This window comes from Salmo salar, chromosome 17 (assembly GCF_965601325.2).
Source record: "Salmo salar chromosome 17, fSalSal1, whole genome shotgun sequence".
NCBI lineage: Eukaryota > Metazoa > Chordata > Actinopteri > Salmoniformes > Salmonidae > Salmo > Salmo salar.
The window spans coordinates 65,432,016-65,450,096 of record NC_138307.1 but is presented as its reverse complement, the minus strand read 5'-3'; the positions used below and the strand labels follow the sequence as shown (position 1 = coordinate 65,450,096).

Sequence of the window (18,081 nt, the reverse complement as noted above, 5' to 3'; positions counted from 1 at the left end):
TAGAGGAATAGACATGAGATCAACAGTGTTTTAGAGGAATAGACATGAGATCAACAGTGTTTTAGAGGGATAGACACGAGATCAACAGTGTTTTAGAGGGATAGACACGAGATCAACAGTGTTTTAGAGGGATAGACATGAGATCAACAGCGTTTTAGAGGGATAGACATGAGATCAACAGCGTTTTAGAGGAATAGACATGAGATCAACAGCGTTTTAGAGGAATAGACATGAGATCAACAGTGTTTTAGAGGGATAGACATGAGATCAACAGCGTTTTAGAGGGATAGACATGAGATCAACAGTGTTTTAGAGGGATAGACATGAGATCAACAGCGTTTTAGAGGGATAGACATGAGATCAACAGTGTTTTAGAGGGATAGACACGAGATCAACAGTGTTTTAGAGGGATAGACATGAGATCAACAGCGTTTTAGAGGAATAGACATGAGATCAACAGCGTTTTAGAGGGATAGACATGAGATCAACAGTGTTTTAGAGGGATAGACATGAGATCAACAGTGTTTTAGAGGAATAGACATGAGATCAACAGTGTTTTAGAGGAATAGACATGAGATCAACAGTGTTTTAGAGGGATAGACACGAGATCAACAGTGTTTTAGAGGAATAGACACGAGATCAACAGTGTTTTAGAGGAATAGACATGAGATCAACAGCGTTTTAGAGGGATAGACATGAGATCAACAGTGTTTTAGAGGGATAGACATGAGATCAACAGTGTTTTAGAGGGATAGACATGAGATCAACAGTGTTTTAGAGGGATAGACACGAGATCAACAGTGTTTTAGAGGGATAGACATGAGATCAACAGCGTTTTAGAGGGATAGACATGAGATCAACAGTGTTTTAGAGGGATAGACATGAGATCAACAGTGTTTTAGAGGGATAGACACGAGATCAACAGTGTTTTAGAGGGATAGACATGAGATCAACAGTGTTTTAGAGGAATAGACACGAGATCAACAGCGTTTTAGAGGGATAGACATGAGATCAACAGCGTTTTAGAGGGATAGACATGAGATCAACAGTGTTTTAGAGGGATAGACATGAGATCAACAGTGTTTTAGAGGGATAGACATGAGATCAACAGTGTTTTAGAGGAATAGACATGAGATCAACAGCGTTTTAGAGGGATAGACATGAGATCAACAGCGTTTTAGAGGGATAGACATGAGATCAACAGCGTTTTAGAGGGATAGACATGAGATCAACAGCGTTTTAGAGGAATAGACATGAGATCAACAGCGTTTTAGAGGGATAGACATGAGATCAACAGCGTTTTAGAGGGATAGACATGAGATCAACAGTGTTTTAGAGGGATAGACATGAGATCAACAGCGTTTTAGAGGAATAGACATGAGATCAACAGCGTTTTAGAGGGATAGACATGAGATCAACAGCGTTTTAGAGGGATAGACATGAGATCAACAGCGTTTTAGAGGGATAGACATGAGATCAACAGCGTTTTAGAGGAATAGACATGAGATCAACAGCGTTTTAGAGGAATAGACATGAGATCAACAGCGTTTTAGAGGGATAGACATGAGATCAACAGCGTTTTAGAGGGATAGACATGAGATCAACAGCGTTTTAGAGGAATAGACATGAGATCAACAGCGTTTTAGAGGGATAGACATGAGATCAACAGCGTTTTAGAGGGATAGACATGAGATCAACAGCGTTTTAGAGGAATAGACATGAGATCAACAGCGTTTTAGAGGGATAGACATGAGATCAACAGCGTTTTAGAGGGATAGACATGAGATCAACAGCGTTTTAGAGGGATAGACATGAGATCAACAGTGTTTTAGAGGGATAGACATGAGATCAACAGTGTTTTAGAGGGATAGACATGAGATCAACAGTGTTTTAGAGGAATAGACATGAGATCAACAGTGTTTTAGAGGGATAGACATGAGATCAACAGCGTTTTAGAGGGATAGACATGAGATCAACAGTGTTTTAGAGGAATAGACATGAGATCAACAGCGTTTTAGAGGAATAGACATGAGATCAACAGCGTTTTAGAGGGATAGACATGAGATCAACAGTGTTTTAGAGGGATAGACATGAGATCAACAGCGTTTTAGAGGAATAGACATGAGATCAACAGCGTTTTAGAGGGATAGACATGAGATCAACAGGGGTAAACAGAAAACTAGTGCAAAGACATCAAGATAATGTAAGACTATAGACCTGGGCTGTTCAATTATGTTCCTGAAGGGCTGAAAAACTTCTGGTTTCTGGTTCTACCTGGTAGTTAATTGCACTCACCTGGTGTCCCAGGTCTGAATTAGTCCCTGATTAGAAGGAGAGGATGAAAACCAGAAGTGTTTGGGCCCTCCAGGACCGACATTGGACAGCCCTGATATACACCTATTCTAGCCTATGAAATGAACCACATTGACCTACTGCATGATATAAAAGCGTGAATGAAGGATTAAGCTAATGAATGAATGAATGGGTGAATAAGTGACAACAGAAGAGTGAATGATAATGAACGCATGACAATGGAAGAGAATGAATGACTATGATAGAGTGAACACATGAATTAATAAGTGAATGAAAGGTACCTGTGGATGCCCCGAGTGAGAGAGCCTTGACCACGTGGCCCACGGTCTGAATACCCCCGTCAGCGATGACTGGCACACCGAAACGTCTGGCATACTCTGCCACCTTATACACCGAGGTGCCCTGAGGCCGCCCGCACGCCATCACTACGGGAGACGGAGACAGGAAACGCGTAACCTTACCATGGTAACATATCCTATGACCGGTGTAGTCAGGCGGTGTTCGGGTTGGGCCCGATGGATGGATGGATGGAGATTTTTACGGAAGTAATATTATCAGAATCGAGGTGTTCAGTTAAAAAAATTATTAATATGTCTAATTTCTTCCAATAAGTATGTTTGTTTTGCGCTTGAAAAACGTTTGCCATCATTTGCTGAACGTAATGCTGTGGAGAAAGTCGTCGCCATGGTAACCGAGAGCAGAGCCTTCATAAATCACCATGACGACACAGACTAGCAACCAGCGTAGCATCTTGGTTGGTTACTCGCTGCTCTGATCCTTCTCCAGTTTTGCTGTGTAGCTTCAACAGGTTGACCTTACATTAGAACTGATCCAAAGCCAGCTGCTATGGGTAGAGAATCCTACACGTATTATCACATTCCTATTTAATATCACTACACTCATATATCAGAACATTTAGTCGTAATATTCCAAACAGCACATGGCACTCAAGGTGTAGCATTCTGGGTTGGGTCAATTCCATTTCAACTCAGTCAATTCCGCAAGTGGATTGAAATTCAAACCGCAACAATCCTCTCCTGCATTCAGATGTGAATTGATCCTGTAACGTTGATAGTATCAGGGGGTGGGGTCACTACCTTCCTGGGTGATGCAGATGGAGCCGCAGCCCATGCCCACTCTCAGAGCGTCCACTCCTGCATCAATCAGGTTCTTGGCCTGGGCTGCCGTCACCACTACAAGAGACAGAACATCGTCAGAAGGCAGGAAAAGAAAGGTTTAGTGTATAAGTGTAATGTATTTCCCCCCAAGACTGATCTTGAAAGCCCCTCAAAAATCTGAAACTGGAAGTGTCATATGGTGATAAATCCTCTCTCACCGTTCCCTCCCACCACCTGCAGCTCGCTGTACTTCTGTTTGATGTAGTTGATCATGTTGACCTGATACACAGAGTTGCCTTGTGAGGAATCCTGCAGAAACAGAGAGAAAACAAGTCATGTCTGCAGTGCCACGGTCTACTGCCATTTAGAACTGAAACCCAACCGTAACTCGACCGCAACCCCTAACCACCACGTCACCAAAACTACATGAACAGATCCACCCCTAACCACCACGTCACCAAAACTACATGAACAGATCAACCCCTAACCACCACGTCACCAAAACTACATGAACAGATCAACCCCTAACCACCACGTCCACCAAAACTACATGAACAGATCAACCCCTAACCACCACGTCCACCAAAACTACATGAACAGATCAACCCCTAACCACCACGTCACCAAAACTACATGAACAGATCAACCCCTAACCACCACGTCACCAAAACTACATGAACAGATCACCCCCTAACCACCACGTCACCAAAACTACATGAACAGATCAACCCCTAACCACCACGTCCACCAAAACTACATGAACAGATCAACCCCTAACCACCACGTCACCAAAACTACATGAACAGATCAACCCCTAACCACCACGTCACCAAAACTACATGAACAGATCAACCCCTAACCACCACGTCACCAAAACTACATGAACAGATCAACCCCTAACCACCACGTCACCAAAACTACATGAACAGATCAACCCCTAACCACCACGTCACCAAAACTACATGAACAGATCACCCCCTAACCACCACGTCACCGAAACTACATGAACAGATCAACCCCTAACCACCACGTCCACCAAAACGGCATGAACAGATCAACCCCTAACCACCACGTCACCAAAACTACATGAACAGATCAACCCCTAACCACCACGTCCACCAAAACTACATGAACAGATCAACCCCTAACCACCACGTCACCAAAACTACATGAACAGATCAACCCCTAACCACCACGTCACCAAAACTACATGAACAGATCAACCCCTAACCACCACGTCACCAAAACTACATGAACAGATCAACCCCTAACCACCACGTCACCAAAACTACATGAACAGATCAACCCCTAACCACCACGTCCACCAAAACTACATAACAGATCACCCCCTAACCACCACGTCACCAAAACTACATGAACAGATCACCCCCTAACCACCACGTCACCAAAACTACATGAACAGATCAACCCCTAACCACCACGTCACCAAAACTACATGAACAGATCAACCCCTAACCACCACGTCCACCAAAACTACATGAACAGATCAACCCCTAACCACCACGTCCACCAAAACTACATGAACAGATCAACCCCTAACCACCACGTCCACCAAAACTACATGAACAGATCAACCCCTAACCACCACGTCACCAAAACTACATGAACAGATCACCCCCTAACCACCACGTCACCAAAACTACATGAACAGATCAACCCCTAACCACCACGTCCACCAAAACTACATGAACAGATCAACCCCTAACCACCACGTCACCAAAACTACATGAACAGATCAACCCCTAACCACCACGTCACCAAAACTACATGAACAGATCACCCCCTAACCACCACGTCACCGAAACTACATGAACAGATCAACCCCTAACCACCACGTCACCAAAACTACATGAACAGATCAACCCCTAACCACCACGTCACCAAAACTACATGAACAGATCAACCCCTAACCACCACGTCCACCAAAACTACATGAACAGATCAACCCCTAACCACCACGTCACCAAAACTACATGAACAGATCAACCCCTAACCACCATGTCCACCAAAACTACATGAACAGATCAACCCCTAACCACCACGTCACCAAAACTACATGAACAGATCAACCCCTAACCACCACGTCCACCAAAACGGCATGAACAGATCAACCCCTAACCCAACCCTCCCACCTACCCCAACCGGATCCCAACCTAAACCCCATCTGGATCCTAACCATAACCCCCACCGTACCCCAACCTCAAACCCACCAGTACGACCACGTCGACCCCAGCCTGCATCAGTAGGTCCAGTCTGTACTTGTCGTCGTCCCTGGTGCCGATGGCGGCTCCGCACAGCAGCTGTTTACGAGAGTCTTTAGAGGCAAGGGGGTAGTCCCTGTTCTTCTTCAGGTCTGTCCTGGCGATGATGGCCACCAGCTCATCACTGTCGTTCACGATGGGCAGCTTGCCTGGTGGGGGGAGAGAGAGCGAGAAGAGACTTTATTAAAAGGTGACCAAGTCATTCTGACATATAACCTCAAACAGTTCATAAATGACCTTGTAGAGCAAACCAAAGAACATCTAATCAATAATAAGTTGAGGATTATACAATAGAACAACGTACCAGAAAACAGGCAACAATAGACTCCTAGAAGGACTGTAGCGACTGGCTCACCTTTTTTGCTACGCTGCAGAATGTCGTTAGCCTCTTTCAGCGTGACACCGGCTGGGGCCACCACTAGCTCCTCCCTCTTAGTCATGGCCTCCTCCAGTGGTCGGCTGTGGTCCTTCTCGGAGAGGAAGTCGATGTCTCTGGAGGTGATGATGCCCACCAGCTTGCTGCCCATCTTGCCAGTCTCGGTGACGGGGATGCCAGAGAAGCCGTGGCGAGTCTTGGCCTCGAACACGTCCCCCACCGTGTGACGCGGGCTCATTACAAGAGGGTCTGTGATGAAGCCCTGCTCAAACCTCTGGACAAACGACAAATATCTGTTAATAAACCATCATGTGTTTAGATGCACTGCAACCCATTTAATACCAATCAACGTAAAATGATGCAAGTCATTAACTACAAAGGGTAAATGTTTTCATGGGCGTTTATGGGGTCTTACCTTAACCTTGCGGACCTCGTTGGCTTGGAATTCAGGGGTGCAGTTGTGATGGATGAGTCCAATGCCTCCCATGAGCTAAAGGCATTAAACGCCCGAAAAATAAGAACTGTTTATGGTATTTCCCCCCCAGCAACAAAACACACTTTAAATGTGACTGATGTGGAAAGCGCACAGTAATTTCTAGCATAGAGGACGCACACGTATTTTTATTTTTTTATTTTATTTACTGGCTCGCCTGTCAGGCGGCAAGGTCTTACCGCCATGGCGATGGCCATCGATGACTCTGTGACTGTGTCCATGGGGGAGGAGATGAGAGGCGTCTTCAGGGTGATCTTCCTGGTCAGGGCAGAGGTCAGGTCCTGGTGGAGAAAGTAAGGAGGACATCTTGGCTCAATAACCCACAACATGTTCAGGAAATCAGTCATTCAGCACACTAGATAATATTACAATCTGTTGCAGTGAGTGTAAATGTCCACACTGGGGAAATATACTCAATATTATTCATTTCTAATACAGAGTGTAAGTCATTTACTTCATGAAGAAAAGAGAACCTTGACCAGCATTGCTTGTAATGGTAAAGGTTGCTTTCTCAGTTGTCCACTAGGGGGCAGACATGCTCCAACAAGCAAGTTTGTCTGATGTGGATTGGCCTAAGGAAAATGACAGCTTTTGGTCACGGCTCTTAAGCATGCTTTCAATGGCTGACTGGATGATGAGTCTCAAAGTTTCAGACGAGAGTAGCAACAGCAAGTAAAGAACATGCAACTGGAAAGCAGACATCGCCATCTGGCCTAAATGTAAATTATCAGGTGCGACATTTGGGCTCCCGGGTGGTGCAGCGGTCTAAGGCACTGCGTCTCAGTGCTAGGGGTGTCACTACAGACACCCTGATTCAAATCCAGGAATGCATCACATCCTGCCGTGATTGTGAGTCCCATAGGGCGGCGCACAATTGGCCCAGCGTCGTCTGGGTTCAGCCGGGCTAGGCCGTCATTGTAAATAGGAATTTGTTCTTAACTGACTTGCCTAGTTAAATGTATTTTAAAATCTGTCATCAGAGAGACCAGACAGATGTTGCTATGACTAAACTGATGCATGTGACTGAGGGGACCCAAGACATTCTGGAGACGTTTTTTGCACAATCAGGTCGTGACCTTGTTAGAAACTCTGCCAACACACTGGGAAAGTTCCCTTTTCTCAAATAAAAAATCCCACTATCCCAGAAACTCCCAGCTACATCAGATTCACTCATTTCCAAATCCCAAAACACAAAAAGGCCACTTCCACGGTCTTCTCAACTGGGAGGGAAAACATGGCATTCCTCACCCATGAGAAAACCAGAGTGTGCATTTTACGACGTCAAAAGCTTTCCTCCCTTATCTTTGGCAAAAGTAAACTACCATACCAACTACTGTGTTTCTGAAATGGAGGGGTGAAGAAAAAGACTGGACACTGGCAGCCATTTTGTCAGCTCAACTGCACTACCCGGCCAAATTCTACAAAGGGCTAACCTTTAAAATTGAGAGACCACCTCTGCACATGGTGTGACCAGCAATAATTTCCCCATTGAAACGCCAGACGGAGGCCCACCTCAACACTTAAAAACATCCCTGTGTGGAAGAGGGGGTCTATTTTAGACTACAGTCTGAACAAATATTATTGCAAGAACTTTGACTGTATTCACAGTTGAGACAGACAATCAGAGGCTCGTCAAAGTTATCAGAGACTGACTCCACTTCCTAACCGTCAAGAAAATAGGCCAGGTTACAACCCTACGGAGACTACCCACAACTCCACGGCAACAACGCAGACAGGCACCTTCCACAGCAACAAGAGCTGTGTTCTAGTCTGGATAAAAAAGGAGATTAGAGATATCAATTAGATTAAAAACTCCTGATGGACGAGAGAGAAGGGCAGGGGGATTTCACATAAAGCCTGAGATTAACGCTCACATCATCCTGAGAGAAGAGTGAGCAACCAACCAACCACAACCGTAAACACACGAGAGAGAGAGAGAGAGAGAGAGAGAGAGAGAGAGAGAGAGAGAGAGAGACCAGGCGTGGGAGGCCATCTTGGTAAAAATAGGGTGGCTAGGAGGTTAGGGATGACGAAGGAAGCTGAGAGCAAAAATTATTTTTGGAAAAGCTGCAATTACAGAATGAGGTTTTGGCTTTGAATGTAGAGGGTTGTTTGTGCATCTGCGTGGACACATCGTACTGTAAAAAGACTTTGGTTTCAGAAGTGGCTCTGGCAAGGAGTGTCTGCTGAAATAATAAGGAATGTGTAGGAAGCAATACTGCTCCCACTTGGTGCACCCATAGTCATTATCCCTGTAGTTTTCAGAGGTCTGGAAGAACCAGTCTGGGGCTGCAGGTAGCCTAGTGGTTAGAGCGTTGGGCCTGTAACCGAAAGGTTGCTGGATTGAATCCCCGAGCTGACAAGGTAAAAATATGTTGTTTTTATTTTTATTTATTTAGTCATTCCGCCCCTGAACAAGGGAGTTAACCCACTGTTCCCCGGTAGGCCATCATTGTAACTAAGAATTTGTTCTTAACTGACTTGCCTAGTTAAATAAAGGTAATATAAAAAATAAACATTTAAAAACTGGAGGACACTAACCAGGAAACAGGCTAAGAGCAGCCTTCATCTTATGGCTTGCACCTACCCATTACTCTTGGTGAACACTTAAGAGGAATGGGCTAGGGAAGATGGTCTCAGAACAAAGTGGAATTGAGCCCATGAACAGAACAGTAGGCTGAAGGTAGGTCGAAGGGTAGTCTGTAGCTCAAAACCCATATTGAGTTGTCTTAGCTTTCTGGAAGGTCTTCACAGTCAGAGGAGAGAGGACTACTCACCACTTCGTCTGAGGTAAAATCAATGAAGCCCGGCAGAATCAGGAAGTCGCTGAAAGACAGACAGAGCAAGAGGTCAGGGGTCAAGGTTTACAGGTTGTCATGGCTAAAGAAAGATGGCTTAAGACAAGAGGACTACAAGATTCATAGTGCAATGCAACTGCCAGCCAACTGGTGACAGTGGGTCAGAAGTGGCCTATAAAAAACCCTCACCCTTTTCCCCACCCAATTTCAAAGTTTACAAGTACCTCCACCATGTTGGAGTTGGGTCCAAAGCAAGAAGTGTTGAAAGCCAAAAGGGGAATATGTGCTAATTAGCCCCTAGAAGTGCCACTTCGACCGAGCCTGGTAACGATATAGGGAAAACTAGTTCTCGCAACAGTTGAGGAGTCTGACCCGAAAGTTGCCGGTGATATACATTTGAATAAAACTAAACTACAAGTGAGTTTGCGTTAAGAACTAATAGAAAATGTCTTGATCCCAAAAATTGTACGTTCATAAGTTCGCCCTCTAGTGATCGCTGATCAAGCTGCCCCTTCCCTCCCTTTGCCTTGTACTCTAGTCTAAAGAGAAGCATCTGGGGTTCAACTTCATTTCTTAGACTGTATGAACACATTTGCTCTCTACCGCTCTCTCTCTGCCTGCCATTGAGACATAGGGAGAAATAAGGATGATGGGTGTTTTTCAGATGGGTGGATCTGGTGGTTTGGCAGATGGGTGTGAAAACACACAGACTGGACAGAGAGAGAGACGAATAAGTGTGTCTTTGTCTGAGAGAGAGACGGGGAAAAAGTGAAAACCAGAATAAGATGGAGGAGAGCAGGAGAGAATGGCTCTAAATCAGAACGGGAGGAGAGAGCGAGAGAAACAAAAACTGAAAGAGAGAGAATGGCCCCCTGTCCTTTATCATGCGTCAGACCATTCCCCTCTCTCCTCCGCCTGTGTGGGTGAAATGATGGGGCCTAAAACATGTCTACCAAACAGGACAGGGAGGGGTCCTCCTGCAACCGCCAGACACCTCACAAACATCAACACAGTCTGGGACAGGGAGGCAGAGGGGAAAACATCTGCCAGCATTTAAGGAAACCACAAACCTCTGCTGATTCTGGATCAGCTCTCTCAAGCCAGACAAACCCCTAACCAGCATGAGCCAAATGGTAAAAAGTGTCACTGGATCAGTTGATAAGCGGCCATTTTATTTATTTCGAGTTTTTGGATTTGCCACCAATTTCCACTACAGAATACAGTGGTCACTTGGGTTTAACCTGTAACCTATACTTAAGTGGCCAGGTTAACCCAGAATGCAACAGAAAATATGTGGAAAATAGGATCTTGATGAGTAAGACCTAGATTAGGCCTTCCCTTGTGGAGATGGCACTCCACCTAAAAGCAATGAAATTGTTTTTTTTTGTCCAGGTTCAAATGTATGTTTTGTCCACAGGAGTAAATTATTATATACGGCATTCGAGAAGAACCAACTAGTGTGTGACTTGGCACAAGTGACACATTAGAGTTTCAAATACCAAAGACAACACTGGATACCTTTTAATATGGTTTGCATTCGAATGTTGAATATGGACAAATGCATGTGGCCCAGACAACCACAAACTGCCCGAGTTAGACATTATTATGACCCTTCAACCACTAAGTGGAGAAGGTGGGTAGATGTGATTTAGAGTGCACTTACCTGTCTAGTCTTGCATACTATTAATGTAGAAATATCTATTGCATGACATGTCTGTTATTAAAACAGTTTCAGCCCTAGTAATGCTGGGTGCGACTTGATTCAGCTTCATTTCATGCAAGACCATTTTTGACACGAGCCTGGAGAGCACTACTTCATAACGTTGTTCTACGCTACACTTCTGCAAAGGCAGTGCACTACACATGTATAATTATGTCACGATTGTAATCTTTTCATTTCTCGTCCCTTTGTCACGTAAGTGGTTTGAGAATACATTGTCTTCTACACCAATGTCCCGGGGGAGAATTGCGTTGGAGAGATGAGGGGGTTGAATGGGGCTAATTAGAAGCCGAGGATAATTAGGTGGCTGTGATCATAAGACATCATCATGGAATCACCCCATGAAGACATTGACAGAAAATGACTGCATTGATGAATTCTTTATGACAGGGGTAATATATGATAATATCATGCAGCAGAGTCATCTGCTGTACTAGAAAATGTTGAGTTGCTGAAAGAATATTCATCCAGCTTGGTGAAATGTCCTTGAGACCCCGACAGAACATCTCAGCTCACCCTGGCGAACACTTTCCTAAGGGAGCGTGTTTTCAGCTCCAACGTGTTTTGGTGTGGACAGTAAACCTGCCAGATTACAGCAGCAACAGGTGAGCAAACACCTCAAAGCCAGTAGGCTTAGCCAGATGCATTCTCACTGGCTCTTTCTCAATTCATCATGCCTCCGATTCCTTGCATCCTCTCTCCTCGCTTCCTCCTCAAAATACATTGGAGAAGAAAGTCCAAGGGGAGTGACTCTGGACCTTCTTTAATACGGTTAAAAAGGAGCCGAGGAGATAGGGAAAGACGAATTGAGACTGAGCCACTGTCGCTACGGTCCTGGGTTGCCATGTTTGCCATGGTGGAGACACAGCTGTATGATACAGGTAATATGGGCCCAGATGTGGTGCAAAGGAGGGCATCCTCACTTCCTCTGATGCCGTCCCCCGAGACGCTCACATGACAGTACCTCGGGCTGGTCATGTGCTCTGCCTTGCCTTTAAGCAGGACGTGCTTCATTAAGGAGTGGAGGGACGTGCCGGTATCACACACACACACATACATTGCCTAATCAATTAACCCCTGTGAACTGGGACTAACTCTCCATTCAAATGTGTAGTGTAAATAGTGAATACTCTTATTGTGTGGAAGTTAAGTCTGAACCATAACATGTAGTCATTTAGCAGACGCTCTTATCCAGCGCAACAAACAGGAGCAATTAGGGTTAAACTGGAAGAAACAACATGGTTGAGTTGTACCTGCTTGTTGTCTAAATATTGTTTGTCTCACAATCGCCACATAATCGGTTTAGAATGAACAGGGTATCCATTTAATATAATGATTTTGTTTTACTTCTACCCCCTTTTTTCTCCCCAATTTCATGATATTCCATTGGTAGTTACAGTCTTGTACGATTGCTGCAACTCCCCTACGGACTGTGTTTAGGCGAAGGTCAAGAGCCATGCGTCCTCCAAAACACGACCCTGCCAAGCCGCACTGCTTCTTGACACACTGCTCACTTAACCCAGAAGCCAGCCGCACCAATGAGTCGGAGGAAACACCGTCCAACTGGCGACCGTGTCAGCTTGCAGGCGCCTGGCTCGCCAGAGCACTGCTGCACCATTTGAGAGGCCCTAGGGTATTCATTTAATCTGTAACATAGGTTCCCTACTAAATGGCACCCTATTCCCTATGGTCAAAAGTAATGCACTATGTAGGGGACAGGGTACCATTTGGGACGGAGCCACATATAGTCAGAAGACATAGGCTACAACATCCACACAAGGACGTGAATGTTACTCTATTTTAACAAGTAGGTGTTGGAAGCATTTTATAGCAGTTAGTGATTTTTGTCAAGTCCTCTAGCCAGAAGTATGTTCAAGAAGCAAAACGATACACAGAGTTTTGGGCAACAGTCTTGGGCAAAGGGGTGAAATTAGTGAAGTTGCTTGCTGTGCCAACATACCAATGCAATGACCGTCTGCCATATAGGGGCAGCCCAATGCTTTGCTTGTTGAAATCAAGTTAGTTTTAAACAGAGTGAAAGTGAATTGAGGGTTATTCAGTAACCGATGCTTCCGGTTTGGAGCGAGCAGTCGCACTACGCTTCGCTCCACAGGTAATATTACACTTCACTACATTACAACGGCTTGATTTGTTTGATCTGAGCAATTCTTCTTAGCTAGCTACATAGCCGTCTTTGTATCAAAGATAATTGTGTAATTTAGAGTAATTGAGTAATTATCGAGGCAAGCTATCTTCGTCCTCCTAACGTAGTCAACACTGCTAGCTGCTAGCTAGCTAGTCATCACTGCTAGCTAGCCAACTTCTACCGACTAGCAGCACTGTAGAAACTATTACATTACAACGTAACGACTTGATTAGTGTGGTGTTAGTGTTAGTTAGCCAGCTACATAGTTGTCTTTGCTGTCTCTGTATCTAAGATAATTGTGTAGTTTGAGTAATTATCGAGGTGAGCTAGCCAGCCGCGACGCCAGACTTAGTCAACACACCTAGTCATCATTAACCCACTGCTAGCTAGCCAACCGTTACCGACTAGCAGCGCTGTAGATACTAATACTTTACAACGGAACGATTTGACTAGTGCAGTGTTAGCTAGCTAGCTACTTAGTTGTCTTTGTCATAGCTTGATAATTGTGTAGTCTAGTAATTACCGAGGTTAGCTAGCCAGCCATCGAGGTTAGCTAGCCAGCTATTTCCGTCCCCCGCGACGCCATTTTTCCTAACCCAGCCAACTATTACCGACGAGCAGCATTGTAGAAACTAAATACATTACAAGGAACGTCTTGATTAGTGTTATGTTAGCTAGCTAGCTACAAAGTTGCTTTGTATCATGACATGGTGTAGTACTGAAACTATCGAGGTTACCTAGCCAGCTACACGTTCAAAGTCAACAACGCAGCCACTGCTAGCTAGCCTACTCCACCAGCCAGCAGTACTGTATCATTTTAGTCAATAAGATTTTTGCAACGTAAGCTTAACTTTCTGAACATTCGAGACGTGTAGTCCACTTGTCATTCCAATCTCCTTTGCATTAGCGTAGCCTCTTCTGTAGCTTGTCAACTATGTGTCTGTCTATCCCTGTTCTCTCCCCTCTGCACAGGCCATACAAACGCTCCACACCGCGTGGCCGCTGCCACTCTAACCTGGTGGTCCCAGCGCGCACGACCCACGTGGAGTTCCAGGTCTCCGGCAGCCTCTGGAACTGCCGGTCTGCGGCCAACAAGGCTGAGTTCATCTCAGCCTATGCTACCCTCCAGTCCCTAGACTTCCTGGCGCTGACGGAAACATGGATTACCACAGATAACACTGCTACTCCTACTGCTCTCTCCTCGTCTGACTACGTGTTCTCGCATACCCCTAGAGCATCGAGCCAGCGGGGTGGTGGCACTGGAATCCTCATCTCTCCCAAGTGGACATTCTCTCTTTCTCCCCTGACCCATCTGTCTATCTCCTCATTTGAATTCCATGCTGTCACAGTTACCAGCCCTTTCAAGCTTAACATCCTTATCATTTATCGCCCTCCAGGTTCCCTTGGAGAGTTCATCAATGAGCTTGACGCCTTGATAAGTTCCTTTCCTGAGGATGGCTCACCTCTCACAGTTCTGGGTGACTTTAACCTCCCCACGTCTACCTTTGACTCATTCCTCTCTGCCTCCTTCTTTCCACTCCTCTCCTCTTTCGACCTCACCCTCTCACCTTCCCCCCCTACTCACAAGGCAGGCAATACGCTTGACCTCATCTTTACTAGATGCTGTTCTTCCACTAATCTCATTGCAACTCCCCTCCAAGTCTCCGACCACTACCTTGTATCCTTTTCCCTCTTGCTCTCATCCAACACTTCTCACTCTGCCCCTACTCAGATGGTATTGCGCCGTCCCAACCTTCGCTCTCTCTCTCCCGCTACTCTCTCCTCTTCCATCCTATCATCTCTTCCCTCTGCTCAAACCTTCTCCAACCTATCTCCTGATTCTGCCTCCTCAACCCTCCTCTCCTCCCTCTCTGCATCCTTTGATTTCCTCTGTCCCCTATCCTCCAGGCCGGCTCGGTCCTCCCCTCCTGCTCCGTGGCTCGACGACTCACTGCGAGCTCACAGAACAGGGCTCCGGGCAGCCGAGCGGAAATGGAGGAAAACTCGCCTCCCTGCGGACCTGGCATCCTTTCACTCCCTCCTCTCTACATTTTCCTCTTCTGTCTCAGCTGCTAAAGCCACTTTCTACCACTCTAAACTCCAAGCATCTGCCTCTAACCCTAGGAAGCTCTTTGCTACCTTCTCCTCCCTCCTGAATCCTCCTCCCCTCCTCCCTCTCTGCGGATGACTTCGTCAACCATTTTGAAAAGAAGGTTGACGACATCCGATCCTCGTTTGCTAAGTCAAACGACACCGCTGGTCCTGCTCACACTGCCCTACCCTGTGCTTTGACCTCTTTCTCCCCTCTCTCTCCAGATGAAATCTCGCGTCTTGTGACGGCCGGCCGCCCAACAACCTGCCCACTTGACCCTATCCCCTCCTCTCTTCTCCAGACCATTTCCGGAGACCTTCTCCCCTACCTCACCTCGCTCATCAACTCATCCTTGACCGCTGGCTACGTCCCTTCCGTCTTCAAGAGAGCGCGAGTTGCACCCCTTCTGAAAAAACCTACACTCGATCCCTCCGATGTCAAAAACTACAGACCAGTATCCCTTCTCTCCAAAACTCTTGAACGTGCCGTCCTTGGCCAGCTCTCTTGCTATCTCTCTCAGAATTACCTTCTTGATCCTAATCAGTCAGGTTTCAAGACTGGGCATTCAACTGAGACTGCTCTTCTCTGTGTCACGGAGGCTCTCCGCACTGCTAAAGCTAACTCTCTCTCCTCTGCTCTCATCCTTCTAGACCTATCTGCTGCCTTTGATACCGTGAACCATCAGATCCTCCTCTCCACCCTCTCCGAGCTGGGCATCTCCGGCGCGGCCCACGCTTGGATTGCGTCCTACCTGACAGGTCGCTCCTACCAGGTGGCGTGGCGAGAATCTGTCTCCGCACCACGTGCTCTCACCACTGGTGTCCCCCAGGGCTCTGTTCTAGGCCCACTCCTATTCTCGCTATACACCAAGTCACTTGGCTCTGTCATATCCTCACATGGTCTCTCATATCATTGCTATGCAGATGACACACAATTAATCTTCTCCTTTCCCCCTTCTGACAACCAGGTGGCGAATCGCATCTCTGCATGTCTGGCAGACATATCAGTGTGGATGACGGATCACCACCTCAAGCTGAACCTCGGCAAGACGGAGCTGCTCTTCCTCCCGGGGAAGGACTGCCCGTTCCATGATCTCGCCATCACGGTTGACAACTCCCTTGTGTCCTCCTCCCAGAGTGCTAAGAGCCTCGGCGTGACCCTGGACAACACCCTGTCGTTCTCCACTAACATCAAGGCGGTGACCCGATCCTGTAGGTTCATGCTCTACAACATTCGCAGAGTACGACCCTGCCTCACACAGGAAGCGGCGCAGGTCCTAATCCAGGCACTTGTCATCTCCCGTCTGGATTACTGCAACTCGTTGTTGGCTGGGCTCCCTGCCTGTGCCACTAAACCCCTACAACTCATCCAGAACGCCGCAGCCCGTCTGGTGTTCAACCTTCCCAAGTTCTCTCACGTCACCCCGCTCCTCCGCTCTCTCCACTGGCTTCCAGTCGAAGCTCGCATCCACTACAAGACCATGGTGCTTGCCTACGGAGCAGTGAGGGGAACGGCACCTCCGTACCTTCAGGCTCTGATCAGGCCCTACACCCAAACAAGGGCACTGCGTTCATCCACCTCTGGCCTGCTTGCCTCCCTACCTCTGAGGAAGCACAGTTCCCGCTCAGCCCAGTCAAAACTGTTCGCTGCTCTGGCACCCCAATGGTGGAACAAGCTCCCTCACGACGCCAGGACAGCGGAGTCAATCACCACCTTCCGGAGACACCTGAAACCCCACCTCTTTAAGGAATACCTGGGATAGGATAAAGTAATCCTTCTAACCCCCCCGTAAAAGATTTAGATGCACTATTGTAAAGTGGTTGTTCCACTGGATATTATAAGGTGAATGCACCAATTTGTAAGTCGCTCTGGATAAGAGCGTCTGCTAAATGACTTAAATGTAAATGTAAAGTAAAAACAAGTGAATATGAAATGAGCAGATAAAGAAAGGGCCTTAGGATATAAGTGCAGTCAGATTTCATTACTAGATAGTGATTGAATGTCTCAAAGAATCAAATAGCAGTTCATGCACTATGATTCTTCAGAGCAGTTAAAGATGCAGTCATATCATTACCGGAAGCAAATATCATCCTATGGTGCAGATCAGGTTAATGAATCAAACCCCACCACCCCTGCCATAGTCATTCATCCATATAGATCAGTGGTTTCCTCAGCCAGCTAAAAATGTACATAATACAATTGGTGGCGAATGTGGTATTTACTTTTGCCAAATTCATCAACATGGTACCTTATTGATTCAAATCTATTTTTAATGGGACAATCATTTGCTTCCCCTATATGAACTCATCATTTGGAGACAAGAGGTTTTTACAGTATAGTGTATATAGTGTCATAATGGTTGAAAAGTCAACCGTTTTACTCACTTGTAAGTCAACCCGTCGCCTTTAGAGCATAGCTCTTCTGCCGTTTGACCATCAGCGACAACAGACTGTTGTTGAGCAGATCTGCGATTCAAAACGTGTTGGCCATCATTACAAAGCGCCGCCCGCATATCGTCCATCATCGCTTGCGCTTAGGTTTGGACAGTTCGAGAGCGTACTTGCACAATACGGTTCTATTTGGAATTTGTATTGTGGTTGAACTGAACTTACTTGTAGGTGAGGCCGTCTCCAATGGAGAAAAGCTGTTGTGCGGAGAGTCCATCTTCTGGGACATAGCCCGTACCACCACTGATCAGGTAATCAGCCATGCTGTCAAATGAAAAGGATGACAAGCAGGCATT

General features: G+C 46.2%; 1 protein-coding gene across 5 annotated transcripts in view; it reads right to left on the bottom strand.

The window, feature by feature from the left end:
- The window catches only part of imdh1 (Inosine-5-monophosphate dehydrogenase 1), a 63,834-nt gene that overhangs the window by 40,395 nt on the left and 5,358 nt on the right, over positions 1–18,081 (bottom strand). For 3 of the 5 annotated variants that reach the window (XM_082963285.1, XM_082963284.1, XM_045698499.2), the window contains exons 2-10: positions 17,951–18,049; positions 9,360–9,408; positions 6,762–6,863; positions 6,505–6,579; positions 6,069–6,363; positions 5,663–5,862; positions 3,650–3,740; positions 3,411–3,506; positions 2,595–2,738 (exon numbers count right to left, since the gene is read on the bottom strand). In XM_082963285.1, the coding sequence (XP_082819411.1) occupies positions 2,595–2,738; positions 3,411–3,506; positions 3,650–3,740; positions 5,663–5,862; positions 6,069–6,363; positions 6,505–6,579; positions 6,762–6,863; positions 9,360–9,408; positions 17,951–18,049 (1,151 nt within the window). 5 annotated transcript variants of the gene reach the window in all.